At 39.4% G+C, this 27,380-nt stretch overlaps 1 protein-coding gene across 1 annotated transcript; it reads left to right on the top strand.

Moving 5' to 3' along the window:
• The first annotated feature begins 128 nt into the window (after window positions 1–128).
• On the top strand, window positions 129–27,374 carry lrrc45 (leucine rich repeat containing 45). The gene is made up of 18 exons (XM_049563892.1): window positions 129–226; window positions 1,698–2,005; window positions 2,557–2,618; window positions 2,713–2,783; window positions 4,868–5,046; window positions 5,465–5,593; window positions 6,441–6,553; window positions 7,304–7,362; window positions 8,247–8,324; window positions 10,678–10,813; window positions 12,162–12,239; window positions 12,386–12,497; window positions 12,643–12,713; window positions 14,526–14,618; window positions 20,068–20,160; window positions 22,759–22,932; window positions 23,831–23,978; window positions 24,412–27,374. Exons 2-18 carry the CDS (start codon window positions 1,777–1,779, stop codon window positions 24,609–24,611), a joined length of 2,025 nt encoding a protein of 674 aa, XP_049419849.1. The 5' UTR covers window positions 129–226; window positions 1,698–1,776; the 3' UTR covers window positions 24,612–27,374.
• Window positions 27,375–27,380: the final 6 nt, after the last annotated feature.

Below are 27,380 nucleotides of genomic sequence, written 5' to 3'. Positions count from 1 at the left end.
ATTGATTAAGATTGATTAAGTTCCGTTCTAGTTCACTTTAAGGCCGAGGGTAGATCAGGGGTAGATGACTGAAAAATACTCATGTTTTCGAAACTACGCTGACCAAGATGCTTTGCGCCGAAATACACTTCCTAGTTACGTTGTCGCTTGGCTTCCTTTGCCTGTCAGCTGTGATGTCTACAACAACAATAACTACTGGGGAGATAATTGTACTGTAGTCACCGAGGTTTGTGGGGTTTTTTTGTCTTTGGATACCAAACGTATTTTTATGTGGGAAAACTCCCACGCACTTCCGTTATTTACACGTCGGTTAATCAGATAGCCCTGCAAGAGCCTTTGACTCGCGTGGAGATACTGAAACGATAATGTTACGCGACACTCTCTTTCAAAATTTGGCAGTTAAAGTTTAGCTTGATTATTCCCAAGATACATACATAGTTAGATAAAAACGCAATACGTTTTCTAAATTAATAGAAGTCTTTTTTTGATTCGGCATACATATGCTTCACCAAGCAGTATTTATTTCATTGAATTTTATGTTTTTGTGTTACACTGTTCGCTTCCGCCAACTAGCTAACATGACAGACAAATCAGTTCTTAAAGTTTGAATTTCTTGTAATATGATCTGGTTCTTAAGACGGATGTTGCCGAATTCAAGAGGTGGCTCTAGTGGTGTTGGGTGGATTTCCCTCCTTATGTCACGACGTATGTGTTTTTGTAGAAATCATGAGGCACGCTATGGCATTTGTCAGTGGAGTACTTGCAAGATAATTTCCAGATGTTACTAGCAGCAGCAAGATTAGATTTTCTAATTTACGAGATATTTTTCTCTGATGCTGGTACCCAACTGATTGAGAATAAATAAAGGTGAGAAATAAGAAATAAGAAATTCTAGTGAATGAGTGACACGTGTTGGACGTCTTCTAATGTTAGCCTTGCTGTCCATCATTGTGACTCGGGACGCTGTCAGTGCCTAACAAGTCTTTCCTCAATAAAGCATCCATATATTGTATTCCAAATCAGAAACTGTCCTTTAAGTGGCTGAACGAAGTCATCGGAAGCACTGTCTCTTCTACAAACAAGAGTCTCATGCAGTTTGGCCCCATAAAAGCAGCTGATTACTGTTTTTTGAATTTGGCCTTTGTGCAGTTCTGCGTCCACTTCCACTTACTTCCTGATGGTAATGAGCCGCTAGTAGATCTGTGTACATGATTAAAACATGAGTAGCAGAGAGAATTCTCTTTGAGGTACAGGACAGGTGGGACAGTAAAAATGATAGTGCCAGTGCCTTGTTAAATTATTTTTCAGCTCTGTAGGATGCATGATAATCGTAAACACATAAACTACCCACTATTTTCTCATGATTACTTAATGATTATTAATAATTATTTTTCTGGATTTATTCATTAAATCTTTGTCCATAAAATGTCATAAGATCATTAGAAATGGCAATCATGATTTCCAAGAGCAGAGCCTATGGTGATGTCAACAGTCCAAACGCCAAAGATATTAAATTTACAATCACACGAGTGTAAGAAAAGCAGTATGTCCACACATTTGTAAAGCTGCTAGGGAATGTTTGGCTTTTTTGCTTGTAAAGGTGACTTGTATAATTAATCTGATATCAAAATACTATAATTTTCTGTCAATTAATCAGCTAATCAATCATCCAGCAAATTCAATCCTTTCTTTTCCAGCCAAGTCACTGAGGAAAGAAGGAAGACGTGAAGAAAGCGTTGTGTATCTCAGATGAAAAGGAGAGACTGGTGATTCACAATGGAGGATTTCAAGCGGACGTACCTGCGTTTGTGTAAGGAGGGAGGTGTGGAGCCTCAGGAGAGCATTGTGGCTCAGCTCCAAGAGAGCAGGGCAGCTCAGGGCTCCAGACTGGACCTGAGGGGACGGAGCCTGTCTGTAGATACCTGCTCTGTGCTGGCCAGAAGCTTCCAAAAAGATACCGCCTTTACAGAGGTGCTACTTAGTGACTGCATGCTCAGCGAGGAAGGTGTGTAAGTCTTGAGACTGACAAACTAGTAGTTTAGGGTATTATATTCTAAGTTGATTAGTGTAAGATCAGGTGTCAATTAGCATATATTTTCAAATGCAAGTATATGCTTAATGCATCTTTTAAATTTCCATATATAACCAAATCTTGAAAAGCGAATTACAAATATATATTTTCATTTTTTAAAATCATCAACAGTTTTCCTGTAACAGCTGGTCACTTTAGTTGAGGAAATTGTGCATTTGTTGGGAACTATTTTCAGTGGTGAATTAATCTACATTTGGTGCACTAGTGAATATTCAGGGCAGCAGGACGGTGTATGTGGGATTGAGTCAAAATAAACTACAGTGTGTGTTCATGATAATGAAGGGACATGCCACCAAGTGTAACAGTGTGGCTCATCTATATGTTTTGAATAATTTTTGGACACCAATGGAGCTCTATGGCACTGAGGAATAACCATAGTTGGTCTCTGCACATTGACTTTAATGACAGTGAGTATAACATAATTTATATCAGTGTCCGTTTTCATGCTTGTGTGTGACTTTCAGGTGCCAAAGTACTTCTGACTGGACTGTTCAGCAACACAACTGTGAAAGTCCTGGATCTGAAGGTAACACCTGCTATATTAGACTGTCCACACTCTCAGACATTACTGGATTTTATTTCACAAGCCATGGTTGGTAAATGTAACATATTGTTGACAGGGGAATAACCTGAGATCTACAGGAGCTGAGGTGTTGGGAAAGCTGTTGGCACGTAACAAGACTCTGCAGAGGTGAGAAGGATGTTCTGAAATTATTTTCTGTCTCGCAATCACCAGATGTGTTTATAAGTGATTATAAAATATCAAAAAAATAATGTGAATTTGGATAAAATAATCTTAATTGAAGCCTTCTTACTAGCTGTTTCCAATGCTTTCATCTATGTCTTCTGGTCTTCATCAGTGGGCGCAGTTTTCTCAGTTGTCATCACATGATATAAGTATGTGACCTCTCTATGACAGCTTATCAAATTCCATCCACCGATGACAAGCCTGAGATGCCATTGAAAGCTTAAGAAAAAACATCAAATGAAGTAAAATCCACAAATATGTTTTGTGTGTTACAATTGAAATCATAAATATATATTTGGTATAAAAGAATTGATTTACTAAAATGTTTGTGCATTTACCCATCACCTGGTGTTTGTGTAACTGCTACACTTATTTGCAGATTTTTGGCTCCTCACAGAAAGATGGTTGAATTGCTGGTATTATTAGTATTAGTATTAGTATTAGTATTTGCAGTGAATCTACCACAGCCAATCAATCACATCTTTATGACAGTAAAATTAGAACAGTATCTCAAGTTATGCAATTCAGGTGGAGTTAACTGTTAAAAAAGTGCAAAGGGCATTTGTCAGTGTTTGGCCGTGTGCCTTACATACAGAACCATACAACAAAAACATGTTCTTTAATAAAATACATGATGCAGCCAATATAAATTGAATCTCTAGAAACAAATATCTGCAAATAAATGCCGAATCGGTAGACAGCTGGACAAGATTTTGGTATCAGAAGTATTCTGGTTTTCATTTGTAGTCCAAGTAGTATTGATCAGTCCTGTTTGAGTGGGTTTTGGTTGCCTGCAGGTAATCAGTCCGTGAAAAAAGAGGTGGAATGCATTGTCCGAAATGCAGTCTCAGAACCTATCTGCCATCGTCTAATGAGGATTTAGCTTTTTACTCGTTTTTTTTTTTTTTTCTTTTTTAATTTATCTGCTGTTATATGCACATATGTGTTCATAGAGATTGACCACAATGTTGTCCAGACCTGACTCAGGTTGCAACTCAAACTGTAAACAGTGAACAGTGCATGAAAGAGGAAATCTTGGCCATGATATCCACTTGCTACACCCAAGCTGTGTTCAGAATCGCTTACTACATATTCCACCTGTTTGTACTGCATGTTGCCTACTAAATGAATGATAACCAGCCATTACCCACCGACTGTTTACACCGAGGTACAGTACACTCAAGTAAGAAAGTCATGTCATAATAAAGTCTATAAACAGTCAATAAATCCTGATCCTGACTTGATGTCATGGCCGCATCACATGACTGACGACTGGTCTGACCCAGCCAGCAGCTGACACATCTCCAAATTAAAATTACAAAAAGGTGTTATTTGGATAAACTGACCACATATTGGGAATCTAAATAATTACTTTTTTGCCTGAAAAAATATTCAAACTTAATAAAGTGACATATTAATAGCTTTTAGCCTGGCTCAAAATCCATCGCTGGACACTGTGCAGAGACGCAGTGCCTTGTAGTGTAGCCTACAGTCGGGCGTTTCTCGTGTTCACAAAATCCACATACTATGCAGTGTGAACAAACCACATACCCACTTTTACGTCATTCTTAGTATGAATAGTATGTTATTATGTGATTTTGAACACAATCCAGATCTCCCAAAATATTGACCCTTGCGCTCAGATGCTTTATCATCGTCAGATGTTAGCCAATGGCTTCCAAGATTGATATTAATTATGCTCAAGAACTCAATAATGTTAACTGTTGTTGTTGTTGTTGTCAAATCACTGGCCCTAATTTAAGCTGACATGAGAGGTGTAACCATGGCCGTATTAACCTGTGCAAACTGTGACCAGTCTAAACTGGTCAGAAAAATCTATGCTAATCAAAGTTGACTTCTGCTACATATTATTGCAGTCAACTAATAACTTTTTTATTTTCCTAGAAAGGATTTTCAATCAGGACTTTTTAGTCAGAAAATAACCCCACACTGCTGCAAGTATGCAACAGAGAACAATTTCCTTATTAACACCTGGTGCTTAAAATTTGTGTTTATACTGTTTACAGGCTAGTGTTGGAGTGGAACGCTTTGGGAGTGTGGGATGAAGCCTTCTTACTCTTTTGTGAGGGATTGGCCTCCAACACTGTGCTGACACAGCTGGACCTACGCAACAATCAGATCAACCACCACGGAGCGTCTGAGCTGGCATTGGCACTTCAACGCAACGCCACTTTGCAAGTGCTAGGTGAGACACAATCACATAAAATAGGAGCCCTTCACTTTGTTGTCCAGGTGTATAACCATTGACACAAAGTTCCTGCTTTAAGGTGGAGCCTATCCCAGCTGACATTGGGCGAGAGGTGGGGTACACCCTGGACAGGTCGCCAGACTATTGCAGGGCTTACACATGGGGACAGACAACCATTCATACATACCTACGGTCAATTTAGAGTCACCAATTAACCTAACCTGTATGTCTCTGGACTGTGGGAGGAAGCCAGAGTATCCTGGAGAAAACCCAAGCGGATGTGGGGAGAACATGTAAACTCTGCATAGAAGGGCTCCCCCACCCCTGAGTTCGAACCCCTGATCCCACGTTCAAATTAGAAACCCTCTTGCTGTGAAGTGACAATGCCACCCACTGCCACTGACTGTGTTCACAGATCTGAGGTGGAACAACATTGGTCTGCTGGGTGGCAGGTCCCTGCTGGAGGCTCTGCAGAAGAACAAGAGCATAATGAAGCTGGAGATGGCAGGGAACAACATACCTAGTGACACACTCAAAGCACTTGGTAAGGTGTGTGTGTGTGTGTGTGTGTGTGTGTGTGTGTGTGTGTGTGCGTGTGTGTGTGTGTGTGTACACAAATTTACCCTAGTTTTTCTATTCTGCATTACTTGTGTTCTGTATAACCCCAACCCCCAAACATGCAGCTGCATCCTGTCTGCCTCCTTAAAGGGGTGGTTCGTCAAAATTACAAAAGAAATCTTATTTTCTCAGTTCCCTCTGGCGGTATCTCTCCCTTCAGATAGTTTTGGTTTTAGGTAGTTCACGTTTTCACATATCAGTGTCTGAGAGTTCTCTCTCCACCCTACTAAAACTGAGGCAAATCGAATCCACACAGCATTTAAAACAAGTTTAAGTTTATTTACACGATTATCAATGCTATTTACTTGACCTGTCAGAGGTTTTAACATTGTGGCTTATCAGTCTATATTCAGTTTGAATAGTATGTTTGTTTTTTTTACCCCTGTCATTATTGGGAAAGTGTGTGGACTGATCTGAATGTGGTACAGATTATCACTCAGTCATACCTGTTAACATCAATCAATCAATCAATTTTATTTATAAAGCCCAGTATCACAAATCACAATTTGCCTCACAGGGCTTTACAGCATACGACATCCCTCTGTCCTTAGGACCCTCAAAGCGGATAAGGAAAAACTCCCCAAAAAACCCTTTAATGGGGGAAAAAAATTGGTAGCAACCTCAGGAAGAGCAACTGAGGAGGCATCCCTCTTCCAGGACGGACAGACGTGTAATAGATGTTGTACAGAACATGCATGCTGTTCTCCACTCAGTACCCATGTTTTTCTCTCTTCACTCATTACCCTTTTGCTCCTGTTGTTTAACCCTTTCAGAGCAGACCACCGGGCACAACTCAGACATACAGTCCACCCTGAGAGAGAGCCGCAGCAGGACTCAGGTCCTTAGCAAGGAGATCCAGACGCTAAAGGAGGAGAAGGGCCGGCAGGTAATCCTCACACTGAAGAAGAAAATAATTCATACTAACAGAGCAAGAACACTGGTGGATGAAGGCTGTTTAAGACTTTTCAAAATCACAAAAATATGCTCACTTATCCCCATGACAATGTGACCATTACTACCATGTCTGTGGACTATTAAGTTAGATATTCAAAGACCTCCCCAGTAGTCTTCATTGGAACTCCTTTCTACTGGAGGAGTCTCAGTAAAAACAGTGCACAGCTTTTTTATATTTTTATAAGTTTAAAATACTTGATCTGTTTGTTTTGGAGATCAGAAGACTTCTGCTGATAATTCGGCTATTGGTAAAAACTTCCTCAATGTCTGCATCTTAAATTATCAGTGAGAAAGGTTGAGCCCACATCAGCAGGAGCTGGGCTAATAGCCTCTCCACGATGAGCTGAATAGCATCCGAGAAACACTGAGTTTTTTTATTTGAAACTGCTTTAGTCAGTGTTGCTGCCAATTTTAATCACCTAGTCTGTTTGTTTTGGAGAGGAAGAGACCCCTGCGGATAATTCAGCTTCCAGTAAAAACCTCCTGTAAAAACGATGAACTCTGAAGGAATCCCAACTGAGAGAAACTGACTACAATGAAAGCATTGCTCCATCTTTTGTCATTGTTTTGATTGAGGGACCAGCAGAAAATGACATATTTTACACTTAAATTATTGTTAAGTATAACCGATGTCATGATGAAGTTTTTGGTGGTAATTGTGGTTGTTCCTCCTCTCTTTTAGTTTCTAACCTTGATGGAAACCATAGACAGGCAGAGGGAGGAGATGGGACGCTCCAGCGGGTGAGTGAAGTTGTTATTGCGTACAGTCATTGGCTATAACAATAGTTTTATAACTGAGAGGCACAACCTCCACATCAGTCTTTAACCCTTTACATTTGCGCTGAAAAGGAAATAAACCCAGGGAGATGTAGAACATATTATTTAGTCAGCACTTTTTTCATGCCTCTGTGCTGGCAATTGCTTTAGCCGGACAAATTGTATTTTCGGGTTGTCCATCCGTCTGTCCCATCCTTATGAACATGATATCTCAAGAAGGCCTCAAGGAAATTTCTTGAAATTTGGCACAATAGTGGACAACACATTTGGAAACCATGAACTGATTAGTTTTTGGTGGTGAAAGGTCAAAGGTCAAATCTATGTGACCCCATTTGTCTCATTCTTGGGAATGTAATATCTTAAGAATGTTGTCAAAGGTCAAGTCTATGTGACCTCATCTGTCTTAATCTTGTGAATGTGATATCTCAAGAATACCTAGAGGGAATTTCTTCAAATTTGGCACAAACGTTCATTTGGACTCGACAATGAACTGTTTGGATTTCAGTGGTCAGTGGTCAAGGTCAGTGTTACCTTGCATCCGTCTCATTGTCGTGAACAAGATATCTCAAGAACGCCTTAAGGGAAATTCTTTAAATTTAAAACAGTCGTCCACTTGGACTAAAGAGTAAACTGATTAGAGTTTTGTGGTTTGAAGGTCAAAGGTCAAGTTCAGTGTGGCATTACGAGACACTTGACTGGTGCGCAGAGGCATACAGTCGTGGGGTGGTAATTCTAGTTTACAGTGCTTATACTCATAGCTATCCCTCTGCGCCTTCGTCAAATAATCTGATTTTTTGTACCCATGACCTCATGGCAGTGACTTTGTGACCTCTTTTCTGATTGATTAGGTCCACCTCCATTCAGATAGGCCAACTTCAGGAAGCTCTCAATGAGAGGAAGTCAGCTGTCAACTCTCTCACTGCCAAGTAAGCATTTCATTTTCCTTTATTCAGTATTCACAATGTGAAGAGCAGTACAGTGTGTTTGTGGGTGCTAAATGCAATATAAGTTACTCTAGTACATTTTTCAGTCAAACACAATTGTAAGGGAGACTCCGGTGTGAACCACAGTATATATTTAGGCTTCCTCACTGACTCAACCCTACCTGAACACTTGTACAAGCTAAATATTTAATCAGGCATCATAGGAGCAGCTACTATTAGTTACTGAAGGTTCTCAGGTACACAGACATCCTTAGTCTGAAACTTATATTCTTTCAAGTGGCACATATAATGGTATGAGCTCATTCTGCTGTGAAAAAGATCAGCGCAGTATACTTACCCCACCCAGGTACTCTGCTAAAGATGTATAGCTAAATATTATTACTTACTTTTCTTTAAATATGTTAACATTTCACGTCTAATGACACTTGACCTTTTTTTATTGGAACTTGAATTTAATAGAATTCTGAAAGTCAGTCCTTATGAAATTATGTGGTAATAGTTCTCCCTTGTATTTGAATAAAACAAGTATAGACTGGTTAGGTTCATATGAGTAGTTAAAAGATGCAAAGGGAAGACGTAAATTGTGTCACATGCATGCATTTACAGCCATTACTGATATACACAGACTTCATACAAGCATTAAAATTATTGTGTGTTGTTGTTCTTTGTGGATGTAACACCAAAATGTCTGAATGCTGCTTGCACTGGTTGTTGCGCAGCCACAAAAATATGGTCCCAAGTACAATTTCTTTATATTTTGGCTCGTAGTTATTAGGAAATGCATTGGTCTGATAACAAAGTTGTTTTTAGTACTGCAGGAGTTTTGCGTTCTTCTTGCACTTTGCAATAAGGTGATTTTGTGATTAAAAAAAAATTAAATGTGGTACACATTGATTATGACAGCAAAAGAACATTTGTTACGTGTGCTGACATCCTCTCATAAAGGTGACAAAGATCCTGAAAATACTGAAAATGATATAATGCGGCACATGCAGCAAAACCAAAGACTGTTCTGGCTGGCATAGTTACCTATATACATGCACCATACTGATGTTATCCCAAGTGCATTACATGTTTTTCACCTTCAAACCATCAATATGCTGCTTACCAGTGTTCCTTAAAGGGACATTTCGGTTTATTTCAACCTGTCTCCTATCGTCCTAAATTTGTTTAAAGTGACTAGTGACATAAAAATAATAGTTAGCATGTTAGCTGTTAGCCTAGATACAGCCGGGGCGCATAGTAGCGTCAGACCTATTAAAATGTAAGAGAACGGGCATCCCTTCAAGTGCAAAGTTAGTCCACTAAACGAGCTTTTTTTCCACAAAGAGAGCATATAGAAAACGACATGTAAACTTGTTGTCTTACCTTACCAGTGTGGTGCCATGTTTGTTTACCATCTAGCTCTGATTTCCAAAGCGCGGCCGAAATATCGCGAGAACAAGCAGCGATCTCATACCGTGCCTGAAATCTCGCGAGAACAAGCAGCAACAGCTGGAAGTCAGAACCGGACAGTAGCCTGAAAAGTTCATTCATTTATTTTATGAAAGATTTATAGAATAATGGCTGACTTTTTGCCAGTCTTCAACTTTGTGGAGGAGGAATTTGATTTTGCAGAGTTTGATGGCCGCCCTTATTTATTTGAGCCAGAATACACTGATGAAGAGCTTCGTGAAATTGAAGAACGGAGGAGAGAGAGAGGCCCAACAGGTAGAGGACGAGAGAGGAGGAATGGCTGCTGCAAGGCTGCGTAGCTCTGGAGATTGGTGGTGTACCTGTGAATGCTGTGCCCCAATGCCCACAGAGAGGAATGCCTCTGTTGCAAGGAATGGGACCGGTTGCAGCCTTATTTTCAAGGTCTGGATGTGACCGAGGATGAGACACCTCCACCTGGAGTAGTATCCAGCTGGGCTTTATCTAGAGCTCGCGAGATATAGTTCGGCCGCACTTTGGAAAGCAGAGCTAGATGGTAAACAAACATGGCAGCACACCGGTAAGGCAAGACAACACGTTTATATGTCGTTTTCTATATGTTCTCTGACATTTATCCTAACGATATGAGGCGGTCTTTGTGGAAAAAAAAGCTTGTTTAGTGGACTAACTTTGCACTTGAAGGGATGCCCATTCACTTACGTTTTAACAGGTCTGACACTACTATGCGCCCCGGCTGTATCTAGGCTAACGGCTAACATGCTAACTATTATTTTTATGTCACTAGTCACTTGAAACAAATTTAGGACAGTAGGAGACGGGTTGAAATAAACCGAAATTTCCCTTTAAAGAATAGTAAGAAGCACATGCAGTAACTCTGATCACATGATATGATTTTGTGCAGACTACAGATGACAGAGGCTGCCCTGGCCCTCTCTGAGCAGAAAAACAACAACCTGGGAGAGTTGCTGACACGAGTGAAGGCTGAGAAAGAAGAACAGAGGGAACGACAGAGCAGAGAGAGGAAGAAGGAGCAAGAGGTACGGACATATGTGACGGACACAAATATGTGATTTAGCTAGCTCAAGAGAGCTTTAGCACTTGCTACTAATTGGCCACAGGACAAGATATTTGTATTCAGATACCCTCTCAATATTAAAACCCAGTCAGAGTGGAAATACTTATATTACTCTACTCTATATATTCAGATTTGAGGCCTCATTATAGAAGCTCCCTAGATCTGAATGCCCATTTGATCTCAGTTTATGACCTTTAGTATTTTTGTTATTACAAAACATGTTTCGTAATCTGCATTTAGAAAAAGAAATCCTATTTTAGGATTGGAATTTTGTTATTAGAGAACCATCCTAACTTATGGGTTCCCAAGTTAGGAATACTAAATTAGAATTGCCTAGACCCTGTCCTAAATTAAAAATAAATGCCAAAAATGGCAGCAGAACTGTTTTGAGCTCTGTATGGCATTGGCAGTGAAAATGTGGAACAACATGATACTGAAATATAATGATTATGACAACAAATATGAAGATAGCATTATTGAAAGAAAACTTCTTGAAAAGGTGGAGTTTCCTCTCCTCCACCAACAAAATTAGTGCCTCCGACTTCTTGTAGCTAAAATTGAATGCCTGTCTTTTTTGTCTATGATAGCAAGCTAGCAAGCCAGTGACAAGTGAGAGCAGTCGATATTACGGCTTGTCCGTTTTGAGTAGCCCACTGGTAGATTCTAATCAAAAGTAAAGGCAATGACAGGATGAGTGAGGAGATAGAGTGAAGAGATACATACTTACAGTTATACAGTCGAAAAGTTTGGGCAGCCCTGGTCAAAATTTTGATCACTGTAAATAGCAAAAAAAAAAAAAAACCATGACCTGATTTTTTTTTTTTTTTTTTAATTTCATTTCAATCTTTTACAATTTCAAAATAACAACAATGGAAAAGTGCCTGATGGAAAAGTTTGGGCACCCTGCATGCTCAGTATTTAGTGGCACCCCCCCTTGGCAAGTATCACAACTTCTAAATGGTTTTTGTTACCAGCTAAGAGTCTTTCAGTTCTTGTTTGGGGGGATTTTCACCCATTCTTCCTGCAAAAGGCTTCTAGTTCTGTGACATTCTTGGGCTGTCTTGCATGCACTGCTCTGTAATATTCGTTGGAATTTAACTGAATCCATTCTTCTACAGCCATAAATTTAGGAATTGCTTCTGCAATAGAAAGATATATATATAATAGGATTTTTCCTTAACTTAAGTCAGGATAGGATAAGCAGTAAAACAAAAGTGTTATTAATAAAAATCCCATTATTAAATAAAAATAGACTTTATGACAAATTGCTGTTCGAAAATGAATGTACCTCATGTGTATGTTTTCTTTAGGAAAGTGCACACAGAGAGGGCAGACTCCTCCGAGAGATCCAAAACCTGACAGAAACCAACAGCCAACTTGTGACCAAAGTAAGAATAATGGTTGCTCAGATAAGTGTTAATTTATGTCTGAGCATTAGCACAAAAAATGTATATGCCAATGCTGAGCAACACACACAGACCAGTGCTGCATTATGAGGGCTGTTAGATGAACCTAACTGTTGTGTATGTGTCAGTTGGAGGAGATGGAGCGCAGGTGTAAGTCTCAGCAGCAGCAGATCTTTGAGCTGAAGCAGGAGCTGACCAACAGCACGGCAGAGCTCAAGCTGCAGCTAGCACAGGCTGAAGGTGACACACACTCAAAGAACACACACGCGCACACACACACACACACACACACACACAAACATTCTTAATTACAGATACCCAAAGAGAATGTCTTTTTTAAAACATAAAACCCAGTAGAGATTTTCTGTATGTCCCCATCTGACAGACCGTCTGGAAATAGAGAAGCGAAGGTCCAAGCAGGCTCTGCAGGACATGGACAGTCTCCGCCAGAAGGAGGTGATATCAGGAACTTTCTCCCGTACACAATATATACACACACATACATACTGCACTACTCAGTGGTTAGATTGAATAGGTTTAAACTTTCATTTATCATTCCGTAGAATATTCAGCTGATACCCCCGATCCAGTTCGAATAGTATTAAGCCTAGCTTCGTGAAGTCTGAAGAACAGGTTTGCCAAAGCAACATGTTGTCTGTTAATTTTTTTTGGCATTACTGAGCAGTCAACACTGACACTGGAACCTGTTCTTATTTAAATCTGCACATATATATGATGCTGAGCTTTGACCGGTAATTTCTTCTATTCTTATTTAACTGTTGCTCAGAGGGATCTTTGAAGAAGAATGCATGGAATAAAAGACGATACCCCTGGTTCTCCTGCATCCATTTTCTTCCTCAAACACTGTAAACCCAATCCATCCATGACACACAATTTTAATGTTGAGCCTATACAAATGCCCTGCATTGTCAGAATGACAAAAAACTTTGTGTTCACTTGACACAAAAACTCAACCCTTGTGAGCTTGACATAATTTTATAGTTTATTTGGCTAAAATTTAAAAGCTGATTTCATCTAATTAGTTAAAGGCCAATAGACAACACTATCACTGTGCTCTTCACATGTTGTGGCATATTGAGGTTAAATGGGTGGAGTTTCCCAACATGCCGTGAGACAGTGGGCACATTCACACCAAGATAGTCCAGGGGGACTCGATTGGATTGGGCTGGGAATGCTGAAAAATTTCACACCTTCATTTGGTTGGCTTTTTTTTTTTTACCCAAAATGCACTGCTCTATGCCACATCCCCTCTTTGGTTTACTTACTCTCTTTGGTTCGCTGGATAGTCCATTTGCATTTCCCACTGTAAGCAAACCGCACCAGAGTTCACTTGCAAGTGAACCGAGACCCCCAGTTTTCAAGCGGACCAGGGTTTGCTCGTTTGGTCCGCACCAGAGTTTGAATGAGCGTTCACACCACTCCAAACGAAACAAACTATCCGTGGAAGCGGACCAGGGTTCGTTTAAAGCGGACCAAATAGTGCCAGTGTGAATGCGTCATAAACTGAAGAAAAGTGTTTAAATGTATTCTAAATTACTCATGTTACTCATTACCATTTCACTATGGTTTTGGTGGGTTACAGTTAATGTTGTGGTAAAAGACATTTTGCACCATGTGTTAAGTCATATACACAGTGTGGATATTAGCATGTCTAACATAATGTTATGCTGAGGTGAAATAAAGAGCACTTCCTGGTTCAGAATTCATCTATTTGCCTTATTCTAGCACTCAAGAAACCTAAGCTCACCACAACATATTTTTATAGTTCAATGATATTAAAAAAAATCCTGTAAAATGTGAACTCATTATTTTAAGGTTCATATGACATAGAATTAAATGTTCAAATAACAACAAAAAAGTTATGTTAAACTGATATAAAATTCCTGTCAGACAAGGGTCATGTGTCAATTATTGCAAGTTCAAAGGAATTATTTGACACTCTACTGCAGGAAGTCTGAAGTCTTTTTGTCACCGTTTGGTTGCCAGACAACCAGCAGAATGTATCTGAACATAGCCTCCTGTTAAACAACAACATATATTATTTTACACTTAAACATTTGTATGGATAACACAAACCAGATGTAACCTGTTGTCAGTAAGCTTAAGATGTACTGGCAGGTAGATTTAGTTACCTTGGAGATTCCTTGTTTACTTCACTTTTCTGAAGGTTTTACTAAAACTCAGTACTCGAATAGATGTAGACTAGATAGACCAGGATAGAATACTAAAAGTTCAATGTCATTACAGGTGGAGCATGTTAATCGACATCTGGAAGAGAGTGAGAGGGCTCTGCAGGAGCGCATCTTCAAGCTGGAGGGACAGCGGATACAACTGGAGGAGGTCAGAGCACCCATGTTTAAAAAAAATAAAGACACAATTAATGTAACACATACACTCAGTCAACAAACTAACTGCTAATAACAGACTAACTTACAAACTTAACTTACAAACTTTTTGTCATAACTTACTATGTATATGGAAGCAGATCAGATCCCACTTCAGTCTTAAGCCTATTTTTCTCGCTCATCCCATTGCAAAAAAACCCACTTTTATACCATCCATTCTAGATAAAACCCTCTGTACATGGAGTGACTTAGGAATCCATAGTGTCAAAGATCTAAATATAGAAAAGTACAAAACTACAAAAGAAATTCAGTCTTCTAATCAGAATTTTTTTCAGGCACTTACAGATTAGAGATTAAATACAAAAACATCTAATACTATTTGAAATTGGGAGACAATTAACAGTAGACAACTGTCTTAAAATGTCACCAAACCGTTCATCTCCTACCTTTATGACACCCTGCTATCATTAGCCTCTCCATCTTCTGAAAGTTATCAAGCCAGTTAGGAAAAAGAAATAGGCATTGAAATATCAGATGACATGGGAAGAAATCCTCAAACACATACACAAATGGCTCAAACAATGCCAGATACTCTTATATGAATAAAAACACTACACAGACTGCACTACTCCAAGGCAAAAATACACAACATACTAGGGATGTAACGATACCAGAAACTCACGATACGATATTATCACAATAAAGAGTCCACGATACGATATATATCACGATATTTGTACAAGGGGAAAAAAGAGAAAATTTATTGTTAAAAAATCAACACACAGTTGAACATGTGCTTTCATTTCCCCCCTATTACTGCCAGGCAGGCAGACATTAAAGTGCCATAACAAAGTCATGTCAATTAAAACTATAGTGACAGAATATGAAAATGGAAACATTCAGTATTTTTTAACCTACTCTGAACAAAAGTAGTGTAGTACTATTACTAGAAAGTCATCTGAATGAAATCAAACTATGAGGATCTTAATATTCATCAAATATACAGAACTTAGAACAACCAGACCCTGCAACAACAACATTACATTACATTAGAAATAATGTAAACTCAATAACACACAATCCCTCACTCACAGATACACAGAGAGACAGAGAGAGAGAGAGAGAGAGAGAGAGAGAGAGAGAGAGAGAGGTGGGTAGAGATGTGTGTAAAAGAAAACCAAAATAAATAAAGCCCAGCCATTTCCCTGGAAGTCATAGAAAAACTCAAAAACACATTCACTCAGTTCGTTCATGCCAGGTTGACAATCTTGACATCAAGGAGACCCTAACACTTTCTCAGAACAGGAGATGAGGAGAGAAAAGCTCTAGTCCTGCGCTTTCATGTGATATGTGTGGCATTTCTGTGCGAGCCTGCATTCGCGAGTAATCCATCCAAAAGTAATGTGTGTGCAAAGCTGTATGAAAGCTCTGTTATACATTATTTTAGTGTAACTTTATCATTTTTTTTTTCGCTGTGAAAACATTGGACTACAGACAAGTGCTCGGTCTTGTCGGAAAGCCATGATTCCGCTGTTTCATGTGATATGTGTGGCTTCTCACTATGACGAACGGTCGCGGAGAAAATCCACAGAGAAGAACAATCTCCTTGCTTTTATTCGCTGTTTCCTCCGGTCACACACGGGTCAGAGTCAGAGGCTGAGAGGCTGAGCTGCAAGAGTCTGCTCTCACCTGTGTGCGCAGTTGCATGCAAAGGATTATGGGGAATGTAGTTGTACAGTCATATTACTGGCTCTGTAGGAGAACGCAGCTATATAACTACTGTGGCATTCCGACGACGGTATCGAGAATTTATTTTATCGCGACACCACGAAATTCGATATATCGTTACATGCCTACAACATACAGTGGCATTCAAAATGTAGGCAACCCTGGTCAAAATTTAATTTACTGTAAAGAGTTAATTTCTTCTGATGACTCTTCCATGAAGGTCATATTTGTTCAGGTGTTGCTGCACAGTAGAACAGTGCACCACTGCTCCAGAGTCTGCTAAATCTTCCTGCAGGTCTTTTGCAGTCAAACAGGGGTTTTGCTTTGCCTTTTGTAACAATCCTACGAGAAGCTCTCTCGGAAAGTTTTCTTGGTCTTCCAGACCTCAACTTGACCTTCACAGTTCCTGTCAACTGCCATTTCTTAATTACATTACAAACTGAGGAAACAGCTACCTGAAAACACTTTGCTATCTTCTTATAGTCTTGTTTAAAGGAGCCCATGGTTGCTGATTGTTGGGACAAGGTTTCAGGAGTCACAGTATTTATAAAGCTCTGAAACTTGCATCACCTAGTCTTTCCTAACAATGACTGTGAACAAGCTATAGTCCTAACAAGGTGATTATGGTCTGCGACCCTGGTTAAAGTTGTGTGAGAGCTCAAATGTATTGAAATGCCCAAACTTTTGCATGGTGCTCCTTTCCTTTTTTTCACTCTAAAATTGTACAAAACAAGAATAGTACAGTTATCTTGCGTAAAATATTGAAAAGCATGTTTTATCTTTAACTTCATGCCTTTTGGAGATCAGTTCATCTTCTACTTACTTAACTATTCACAGTAAATGAAATTTTGACCAGTGGTGCCCAAAATTTTGCATGCCCCCGTATATACAAACATGTCCCCTTATTTGCTATAAATGCCATTCCTCTGAAGCAACCCTTTCTCATAGCTTTGTCTTGTGCCCTAAGGTTGCATCTTTTTGGTCCGATGTCTGTAACAGCATCTCAGAAATTATTAATATTTCACTAGAACCAGAACCTGTATTAACCATTCTGGGTGTACCTGAAGCATTGAGACAACTCTCTACTGCCCAACAAAAATTCCACTCCTACTGTATCATTACAGCAAGGAACACTAGTTCCAACCTACAATATGTGGCTATGTGATCTGACCAGTACACTACATTTGGAAAGTATAAGACACATCTTAAAGGGCAGACTCTCAAAATATATCACAATCTGGCAAATTCTCAAATCACACCTTGCACAAAGTACAGTTCCTGAGTTGTTACCAAATCTTCTACAGTATCCCATTTTGAGTACAAGTTAATGAGTGAGACAAGGGTAAGGGATAGGGTAATAGAAGGGGTTAAGGTAGTCTTGTACCAAGACTAAGTTTTCCTGCATCTGTGAACTCATCTTTTAAAAACTCTTTTTTGTAAAATGAAATGAGCACTGATGCTGAAGCATGACAAATGTAATTCTATCTTTGGCTCAATAAAACTATTTAAACTAACTATTTTAATTTTTTTTTTTTAAAGATATTTTTTGGGCATTTTTAGCCTTTAATTGATAGGACAGATAAGTGTGAAAGGGGGAAAGAGAGGGAGTGACATGCAGCAAAGGGCCGCAGGCGGGAGTCGAACTCGAGCCGCTGCGGCAACAGCCTTGTACATGGGGCGCCTGCTCTACCACTAAGCCACCGACGACCCAAAACTGTTTAAACTTTTTAAACTTTTTTTTAAAACTATTCAAATTTGCTGAAACTATCACTATATCCACACAGTAGTATAAAAGACAGGTAATCTGTATAAAAAAAAAAAAAATCATGTCCCTCCTTTTTGTAGTCTTTCTAAAAGCATTTGCTAGAATCTACCGTGGCTGAAGGAAACAACTAGTCAGAGCAGAGGAGTCTCTAAGCTTGTCAATCTCTTTTCACATGTTCACATGTAGTGGATTCTTGCAAATGCCATTAAAAGCACTGAGAGGAAGAGGAGGGGCCTGATTTTTTTTATCTGTCATAAGTACTTCTGCGTGGATACCATGACAGTTTCAGAAAAAAGTTATTTTTTGATAATAATAATAATAATAATAATAATAATAATAATAATATTGATGCTTTTATTTATATGTGCCTTTCAAAGCACTCAAGGACACCTTACAATACATAGTTTTAAAAAAGCAGCAATATATCCATATATCATAAAGTCAAACTATTCAGTAATGTATAATAAATTAATAAAATAACTAGACAAAAATCATAATTATAATAATCACGTATAAAATCATCATCATAAAGTCATCATCAGTGCAAGTTGCAATATGTGTGTCACCATTACTTCAGACAGAATATGCCAGTTTGAAAAGATGTGTTTTCAGATTGGATTTTAAAGTGAAAAGGGAGTCAATATTGCGGATGTCATGAGGGAGAAAGTTCCAAAGTTGAGGGGCAGAATGGTTGAAGACTCAAGAACCCATGGTAGTCAGGCGCGCAGATGGTAATGTGAGTTGGATTGCAGAGGAGGATGATCAGGATTTTATAGTGTAGCAGCAGAGGCTATGCACGTGGCTACAGTAGCTGCTGTAACAGATGTGTTTCCTCAAAAATGTAACTACATGTCAGGACTACAGAAGCCACAGAGATACCACATGGGGACACCAAGAACTGTGACTGGTGCTTTTTCTTACACATTTCAGATGCCACTGGAGACTGTTGATAGTGAAAGCAATGTTCAGGAAGTAGACGAAAGATTGTAATCTGCTACTTTTCAGTTAACACTCATCTAACAAAGACAAACCTGCTAACCACAATCACCACTCTCCATCACAGTGAATAAAAGAATGCAAAAACCATCACTGTGGGATTTATAATGATGCGCCCCGATAGTTTATGGCACATCCGTCTCGTGTTGCGGTGGTGCTATCAGTGGATAAAATCAGACACTATACTGTAAAGCAATTCCAGGAAAATCAGGAAACCCACACACTGCGTAAATTCCACCTTTACATAAATTTTTGTTGGGCAGTAGAGAGTTGTCTCAATGCTTCAGGTACACCCAGAATGGTTAATACAGGTTCTGGTTCTAGTGAAATATTAATAATTTCTGAGATGCTGTTACAGACATCGGACCAAAAAGATGCAACCTTAGGGCACAGGACAAAGCTATGAGAAAGGGTTGCTTCAGAGGAATGGCATTTATAGCAAATAAGGGGACATGTTTGTATATACGGGGGCATGCAAAATTTAATGCAGCTGAGGTTTATTGCCAAAGACAGAATGGAGGCTTTATTTATTGAAGGGGGGAAGTTATTACTTTCCATAACTGTATTTTCCAGGCAGTTCAGTTATTCAAATCTACAAGGCAGCTTCTCTTCCCAGGCAGGGAATTTCCCACTTCTCAGGTCAAGCTGGGGGTGAATGTAGAACATGGGAAGACCTTAGTGCTGGAGAGTTGAATGATATAACTGTCTGCAACATAGGTGGAGAGGTACAGTTGGTGAACAAGGTAAAATGAACATGTTCACACTGTGCTGTGAACTAACACAGTAGCCCTGAATTTTTGGGTCATTTCTACAGAGAGAAATTCAGTGAAATAAATGCCCTATGTAGGTTTGAATCTTTAGAGATGCCTTCAGCACAGTGTGAGAAGCACTGCAGAAATTTCCAGTCTACCTATGCTCTTCTCTAATGTCCTATTATAATGTCCATCTGCTGTAGGAGCTGAGTAAAGCCAAAGCAGCGTGTGTGACAGAGAGGGCCCAGGCAGAGGAGGAGATGGGAAGAGTGCGAGCTCAAGTGCGTCAGGAGGAGGTGGGTTTAAAATCAACACATTATGATCGGTTATTAAGATGTTACTACAGTTATCTTCACAATGATCATACATTTTGTCCAAAGCAACGTACAAATAACCAGGCCCAAACGGAATCTGCTTATTTTTCAATTATTTTAGAGGTGATCCAACATGGAAATCTGCAGAATTCTGTGGCATGTTTTTTTTTTTTTTTTTTAACTTGTAATTTGATAGACAATATTTGTTTATGATAACAGTTGTTTTTGAACAAAAATAACCTCACACGATACATTAAAACCTAAAATCACCGTAAGAAGGCTAAAAGAACTATGTAGTAGATATTAGGAGAAACTTTAAATCAGAAATTTTTTAAATCATGAATACTTGAAAATGAAAATGTTGGAAAAGTCAACCAACAAAATGTGGCACACATGGCCATTTAAATGAAGGAAGGTTCAGTATGGAGCAGAGACAAAATTAATTAATCTATTAACAATCTGTTAACAGTAAATCTTATTTTTGACATTTCTTTTCACTACACCACTAACTGATTTTAAGGCTAACTGAATACAACATGCAGTTGTCACACACATGCACAAGGAGCTGGAGGAGACAGTGACAACATTCTGAGTTTGAGCATCTATATTCCTAAAATCTGTGGAAAATTTGACTTCTGCAGGCACAGATTCTGAATGGGCCTGCAAATAAGGTACAATCTAATCATCAATAGTGGTACAAGTAGGGACAGGGCTCCATTGCATTTTACCAAGCTCAAATCCTTTCAAATCCCTGACCTTTCAACATTTTAGTTTGACCCAAAGATACCTATTTTGGTTATCTATGATATATGCAAAATGTTGATTAAATGTAACCAACCACTGTCTCCAAATACTGAAACTCCTGATTCAAAACTATGAAGCTGGAGAGATTCAAATGTTGATCTGATAGTATTCAAAGTTTAACTGTAAGATTCTTCAACTGACGTGAGGTCAGCTGATCATCTACCTGGAGAAGAGGCACCACCTTGTTGAACTACAAAGACACTGCACTGGCGGTCATACGGTGATGTGTCTTTTCACATACAAATAATTTTTGTGTGAATACAAGCACATCAATCAGACATATGTTTCAGTTTTTCTATTACTAAATTAGCATAATTTAGCTTCAGCTGATGTAATTGGCCAATTTTAATCGTTACCTGCAGTAGTCTGCTTACAATGAAAAATCAACTACCTATGTTTTTCATTGCTCTTTGCTAATAAAAAAGAATGAGAAGAGACTAAAGGTTTTATAAAAGATTTGTTAGCCTCAGAGCTTGAAGATATCATATTTAAATGTTCTGCATAAAAATGTCTAAAAACAGTCTCACCAATATTATATATTTTGTTGAGCTGTGTACTTACATTATCCCAAACTGGTCAACAATGTTCAAACTCTGAAATCTGTCATTTTAATCAAGGACGCGGTCTGTGTCGTTCAGTCACTGTTACCTATCAGTGACATCATAGCCTCTTTGCACATGCGTCAGGGTTGTGGTTTTCTGCCAAGAACTGACATGAATTGACTTTGTAGGTCCCGATCACACAGAAAATGTTTTAGCAGCTGGAGGCAGCTTTTTGTAAAAATTTTTAATAGGAATGAAGCTTTTTGCTCACTGTTTTTGCATTGCTATGGGCCTCGTGTTTCTGCGCTCTAGGCGCCTGGCGTTTTTGTTGGAGCACTCTGAACTGCTCAATCGGATGACTTGAGAGGCGGGCTGTATGTGGTGGTCACGACAACAAGTTAACAGTTGGTAAGCATTGGAGGAAACTGATGTACCCACACAGATCTCTGTTTCTCTGTGCCCAACAAACTATTTGCTGACGGCCTCTCACCCTCAACTAGAGCTACAGCAATTACCCTCTGCCTGTCCATTTTGGGAACTTGATACTAATTACTATGAAATAAATAAAAATGAATAAATAAATGGTAGATTGATTACACAGGAAAGTTAGGATAAGGAGTTGATGGGGTAGTTGCCTAGCAACAAAAAAATATTTTTTGTTTGGAAAGGAATTTGATCATTTTTGCGTGAAGTGTGATTGGGGCCTTATCCAGTTTAAGCCACACTGTTATGATTCACCTTTTAGAGCTCAATCATTTTCTATTTTTTCCAGATGAAGGATTTTAGTCATCTGACCTCTGGATCTTAAGTTATCACAGAAACAAGCTGAGCAGATGTTAGTGGCAGCTCAACTCCAGCCTCTGCCATGCTGAACAGTGTCAGAGAAACACTGGTATTTAATGTGAAACTGCCTTATTCTGAGTTTTGACCGGTTTAACCTGTTTAACCGGTCACCTCGTCCCTTTGGAAAGGAGGAGACCTCTGTGGGTAATTCAGCTCCTGTTAAAAACCTCCTGACCAATGAACACTGAAGGAATCTGACAATTAAAATTAAATTGTAGGTATTTCAGACATTGCCTAACAACGTGCTTTTCCTGCCCTCCCTCATAGGTCATTGTTTTAATGACTCTCTGGGAGTCCCTGGAGACCAGTATTGATATTGGGTGGATTATCCCGGTGAAATATTTTCTGTTTCTCCATCTTCCTTACGTCCACCTTTATTTCCTGTGAGCAGCAGGAGCACGTGTCATCCTTGGAGGAGAAGCTTCGCTCTGTGCGTACCTGCCTACAGGAGGTCCAGTTCCATTGCTCCCAGCAGAAACAAACCATCTCAGAGCTGCAGGCCAAGAACAGCCAGCAGAGCATCGAGATCAACGGAATGAGGCGTAGGACGGAGGAACTCCAGCAGGTCAGGACTCATCAGCTGCCTCCTACACCTACAACAGTTTAGGTTCACTATGTGTAGGCATTGTTATATTCTATACGTGACGGCTGTGTTCACACCATAGATGCACTTTATGAAATAAATAGTGGTTTATCATATAAATGATGTGTAAATCACTATAAAAAAATCTGTTGTGAGCACTTAGTCACATTGTCAGACATGTGATTCTTACCAGATTTATTCTGACATCAATGCAGGATTGTGAAAACATTGGATTATATGTGGCTGGAAGCCAATCGAGCCAGCTGGGCTCTGTATGTGTGCAATTTGCATGTGTCTGTGTGGGTTTCCTCTCACAGCATTAAGACACTCACTTTAGTTTAGGGACACTTCACCCCAGAATTAACCAGTAGTGCTGTTTATCAGTCTAGATTGTTTTGGTGTGATTTGCAGAGTGCTGGAGATATTGGCTGTAGAAATGTCTGCACTCTCCCCAGTATAATGGAACTAGGTGGCACTCGGCTTGTGTGCTTGTGCCAAATAAACAGATTTGAAAAACTTAACAGCAATGTCTCTTTCCAGAAATCATGACCTGGTTACTCAAGATGATCCACAGACCTTGTTGTGAGCAGTTTCATGTTGGAACTATATTCTTCCTACCAAACTACACCTGCCAACTGCATCACTGCATGAAACTGCTCACAGTAAGGTCTAGGGAAACTCTCTGGCCGACATTTATTTTAAGTTGCAGGTTGCTGTATCACAGCTGGAGTGATCCCATTGCAGGATGGTCTCTAGTTACTTTTTTCTGCTGTACAGTGGCCTTGTCCGTCTGATGAGCCTCCAGAAGTAATATATGAAGGATGTCTGTTTGTTGTCATCAAGATAATTTGGGTGTTGAATAGATCTTGTGTTGTTGCAGGAGCTGTCGGCTAAAGACCAGGAGAAGGTGGCTGAAGTAAGCAGGGTTAGGGTGGAGCTGCAGGAGCAGATCGGACATTTACAGGCAGAGAGAACAGCACAGGGAGGACTCAAAGAGAAGATCAGTGCTCTGGAGAGAGAGATTAAAGGTGCACCCTTCTTTTTCACAATTTTCTTATCACTTTACCTGCCTATTTACTTTCCTATTGCAAAAGCAAGAACATTTCAACAAGTCACATAGTTTCCTGTATGTTTTTGTTTGTGTCATTTATTACATTTCAAATGTATTTTATTCAAGAAACATAGTGATACCGGTAGCATGATGTGCCCTAATGCAAGAAATAGACCAACTAGTTTTTACATGTGTAAGAATAACTCACTTGAAACAAAGAAGTATTACCCAGGTCAACCAGTATTTGAACTGTACAAGTTTTTCCCTTTATTAACATACTTTACTGATTTGTTCAGAATATAATGTTTTGACTTGTAACCAAGTCAAAATGCATCATGTTTGAAATATTAAATATTTTCTGTAGCGCTGTCTTTCATACCTGTCTCCCTCTGTGGCCTGCTGTCCTGCAGTACTTAGCAGTAACCACAGGGAGGTGCTCCTCGACAAAGAGAGTGAGATGTCTTCCATGCTGGAGAAGCTGCGGCTGAAGGAGGCGGAGATCCAGAGGATGAGGGAAGACGAAGCCAACAGAGCCAGCTACCTGCAGAGCGCCATCCTCACCTACGTTCAGGGCTCACCTCTGGGACACTACAGTAGCCCCAAAAAATGACCCAGAGACCTCAACCCCTCGGCTGTAACATCTGAGCCCTAGTTTCTTAACAGGTTAGGACAGTCTGAGGAATAAAAAAGAATCATGATTGTCTGGACTTGAAACATTTGGAAAAGACAGCAAATCGGGAGTGTAAGGGGAGATCATCTGTGCTGGCCAATATGACTGTGAGCTGTAATCCTACCTAACACAATGTGCAGATCCATTTAACAAATGAAGGGCTTAAAATAACTTAAAAAAAAACATCTGTGACATTTGCTAGATATCCATGGTCCCCAGATGACAAATATTACATGCAAGATATATTTTTATGCTTTTTTAATCTTTAGATAAATGCAACACATGAATGCTCTTCAGATGAACGACTCTTTCCTATATCTCCACCCACAAGGCACAATTCACATTTTTACACCCACTTCTAGTAAAGTAATGAACACTAAAGCCTCTGGGGTTGCTACCACTGTGCTGGACATCTACCTGTTATTTGTTTTGTTTGTCTTTAACCAAATGTTTGCCAGCTAGATGAGATTATTACCAGGTATTGAAAAAATATGTTTATCTATTCAAAATGTCAAATGTCAGTTTTAAGTTACTCGTTCATAGAGTGATGGTCCAAAGTCGGTATTATTTTGAGATGTATATTATTTCTTCTGTCTTAGATGAAGTAGCAACACAGTACTCTAAGGGTAAAAACACAATCAGGGAACTAAGCTCTTCTTGCTCAGCACCTCAAAATGTCTCCAAGTGTAAGAAGTGCTATTGTATTTTCATAATGGCCTGTCTTATCTTAAAGGGTGACTTAAATATTTTTTAACCTGGACTCTATTTTCCCATGTTTTTGTGTCTAAGTGACTGATGGAGACCACAATTTCTAAAATTCGACCAGTGTTGAGTGTGAGCTCTGCAGCCAGCAGCAGTGACACAGGCTGCAATGTAACCACTCAGGGCATTTGGCACAGTCAATTTATATCCACTAAAAGCGCTTGTTTTTTTCAGTGACATGCTCAGATGGTTATTTTAAGTGTCTGACAACATTATGGAAAGGATGCCTACAGAGACAGACCTTTTTTTATAAAGAGTAAGATCATATTTGTATATTCGCAAATAGTTCTGAAATCTCTATCGCCAGTTCCACCAGACTCTATTTCAATAAACAGTAATTTTGTTATTGTAAGGGGCCGCACATATTTTTGCACCCTCATATCCATTGTTTTCAGTGTAGACGTGTGGCAGACGCACTCAAAAGCCAGAGGGATGCCAACGCGCACGCGTTCCCGAGTGCCTTTTTTTCAGGGTGTGATGGCCCGCTTTGAGATAACCAGGGTTCGACTTTTGGAACGCAGCAGCGTGCATGTCATGTAACGAGGAACAACCACTCACAGCCAACAGATATCTTTCCCTACTTCCATAAATATCAGTCTGTGGTAAATATGGAAAGGAAATTGATTATTTTAGTGTAGGAATACCCAGAGCTTTATGTCTGTCCCACAGACAATATTTTAGGCCTGCACACTTTAAAAACAGTGCCTGAACTTAGGATTTCATGTATATAGGCTATGATACGGTGCTTGTTATGGTTGCTTAGCAGCTTCAGATGCAACCTGTCTCCATGCCCTTGAAAGCTGGCACAGAAAGGAACATGAGTTGCACATAGCACCCGACCTCACGTTTTCCAGGTGGTTAAAGACACGGCATGTGTATGGCCCCTTAAACTCACTTCATTCAAAATCAACAGAGGCCAAATAAAGCCATTTTGGTTCATCCTTCCACTGTTCCAACAATCACCAGCTGTGGTTTGGTAAAATAAACCCTGAAGTGACAATATGCTGGCTCTATACACGTTAGATTACTGCTTATTCAAATGGAGTCTGGTGGGTTTGGCAATGGAGACCTCTGGGCTATTTCTGGTTAAACAAAAAAGATCTTTCTCTTTCACAAAAAGTCTTTCTCTGAAGGGATCCTATCCATAATGTTGTCAGACACTAAAAATAATAATCTGAGCCTGTCAGTGGCAAAAACAAGTACTTTTAGTGGACATAAATTGATGGAGTGCAAAACTCCCCAAGGGATTCTATGGCTGCCTGTTTTTATTATTAACAGCTGCAGCGCTTTCACTTGATACGGGACCACTTTCAAAACCTGTTGTTCCCATTAGTGACTTGGTCACAAAAACATGGGAAAATAGAGTCCAAGTTAAAAAAAAATACTGAATTTACCATTTAAAAAATGTTTGACTTGGTATGAGACTGAACTGCTGTTGAAAGGACATTTAATTTGCTGTGACCACAGCCCTGTCTTAATGCATCACACAACCTTGGATCACTGCAGAAGAATCTCCACTCTCATGTCTTTAGCCCCCCACTCTAATTGAGATGTCCTGTGCGCTAATTAAACTGTCATCACTTGTATCTGTTTTGCTGTCCAGCCCATTCTAGCATCATTGGTGTTTACATGCAAAATGAGATTTTTGTTCAAATATGCCTTAATATTTGTATCTGTCAAACCAGATGGCTGCCCCTCTCCAGCTCAGACACAGAGAGCAGAAAACTGACTCACCAAATAATCTCTGCTGTTTTTACAAATTCAGTCCAAATTAAGCTCTGGATGCAGTCTTTTATATAGAAATTGCTGTTTTATATCTTGATACTGTTTCAGATATGTCATGGATATTTATCATTTTATATTTTCAGGTGTTTTTACCAGTTTGCTCTGTTCTTGATTGTGCTTTTTGTATCAATTAAAAAGTCATTTCTGAAATAAATGTCCCAC

The sequence above is a fragment of the Epinephelus fuscoguttatus genome, linkage group LG20 (genome assembly GCF_011397635.1).
Source record: "Epinephelus fuscoguttatus linkage group LG20, E.fuscoguttatus.final_Chr_v1".
Classification (NCBI taxonomy): Eukaryota; Metazoa; Chordata; class Actinopteri; order Perciformes; family Serranidae; genus Epinephelus; species Epinephelus fuscoguttatus.
This window is presented reverse-complemented; position numbering and strand designations above follow the sequence as displayed.

What these genes read in the sequence shown, in the direction of transcription:
- lrrc45 (XM_049563892.1), top strand. Translation starts at nt 1,777, where the DNA reads ATGGAGGATTTCAAGCGGACGTACCTGCGTTTGTGTAAGGAGGGAGGT. An exon ending in CGTAACAAGACTCTGCAGAG is followed by an intron (nt 2,784 to 4,867) that starts GTGAGAAGGATG and finishes TACTGTTTACAG; the next exon opens with GCTAGTGTTGGAGTGGAACG. An exon ending in ACAGTCTCCGCCAGAAGGAG is followed by an intron (nt 12,714 to 14,525) that starts GTGATATCAGGA and finishes ATGTCATTACAG; the next exon opens with GTGGAGCATGTTAATCGACA.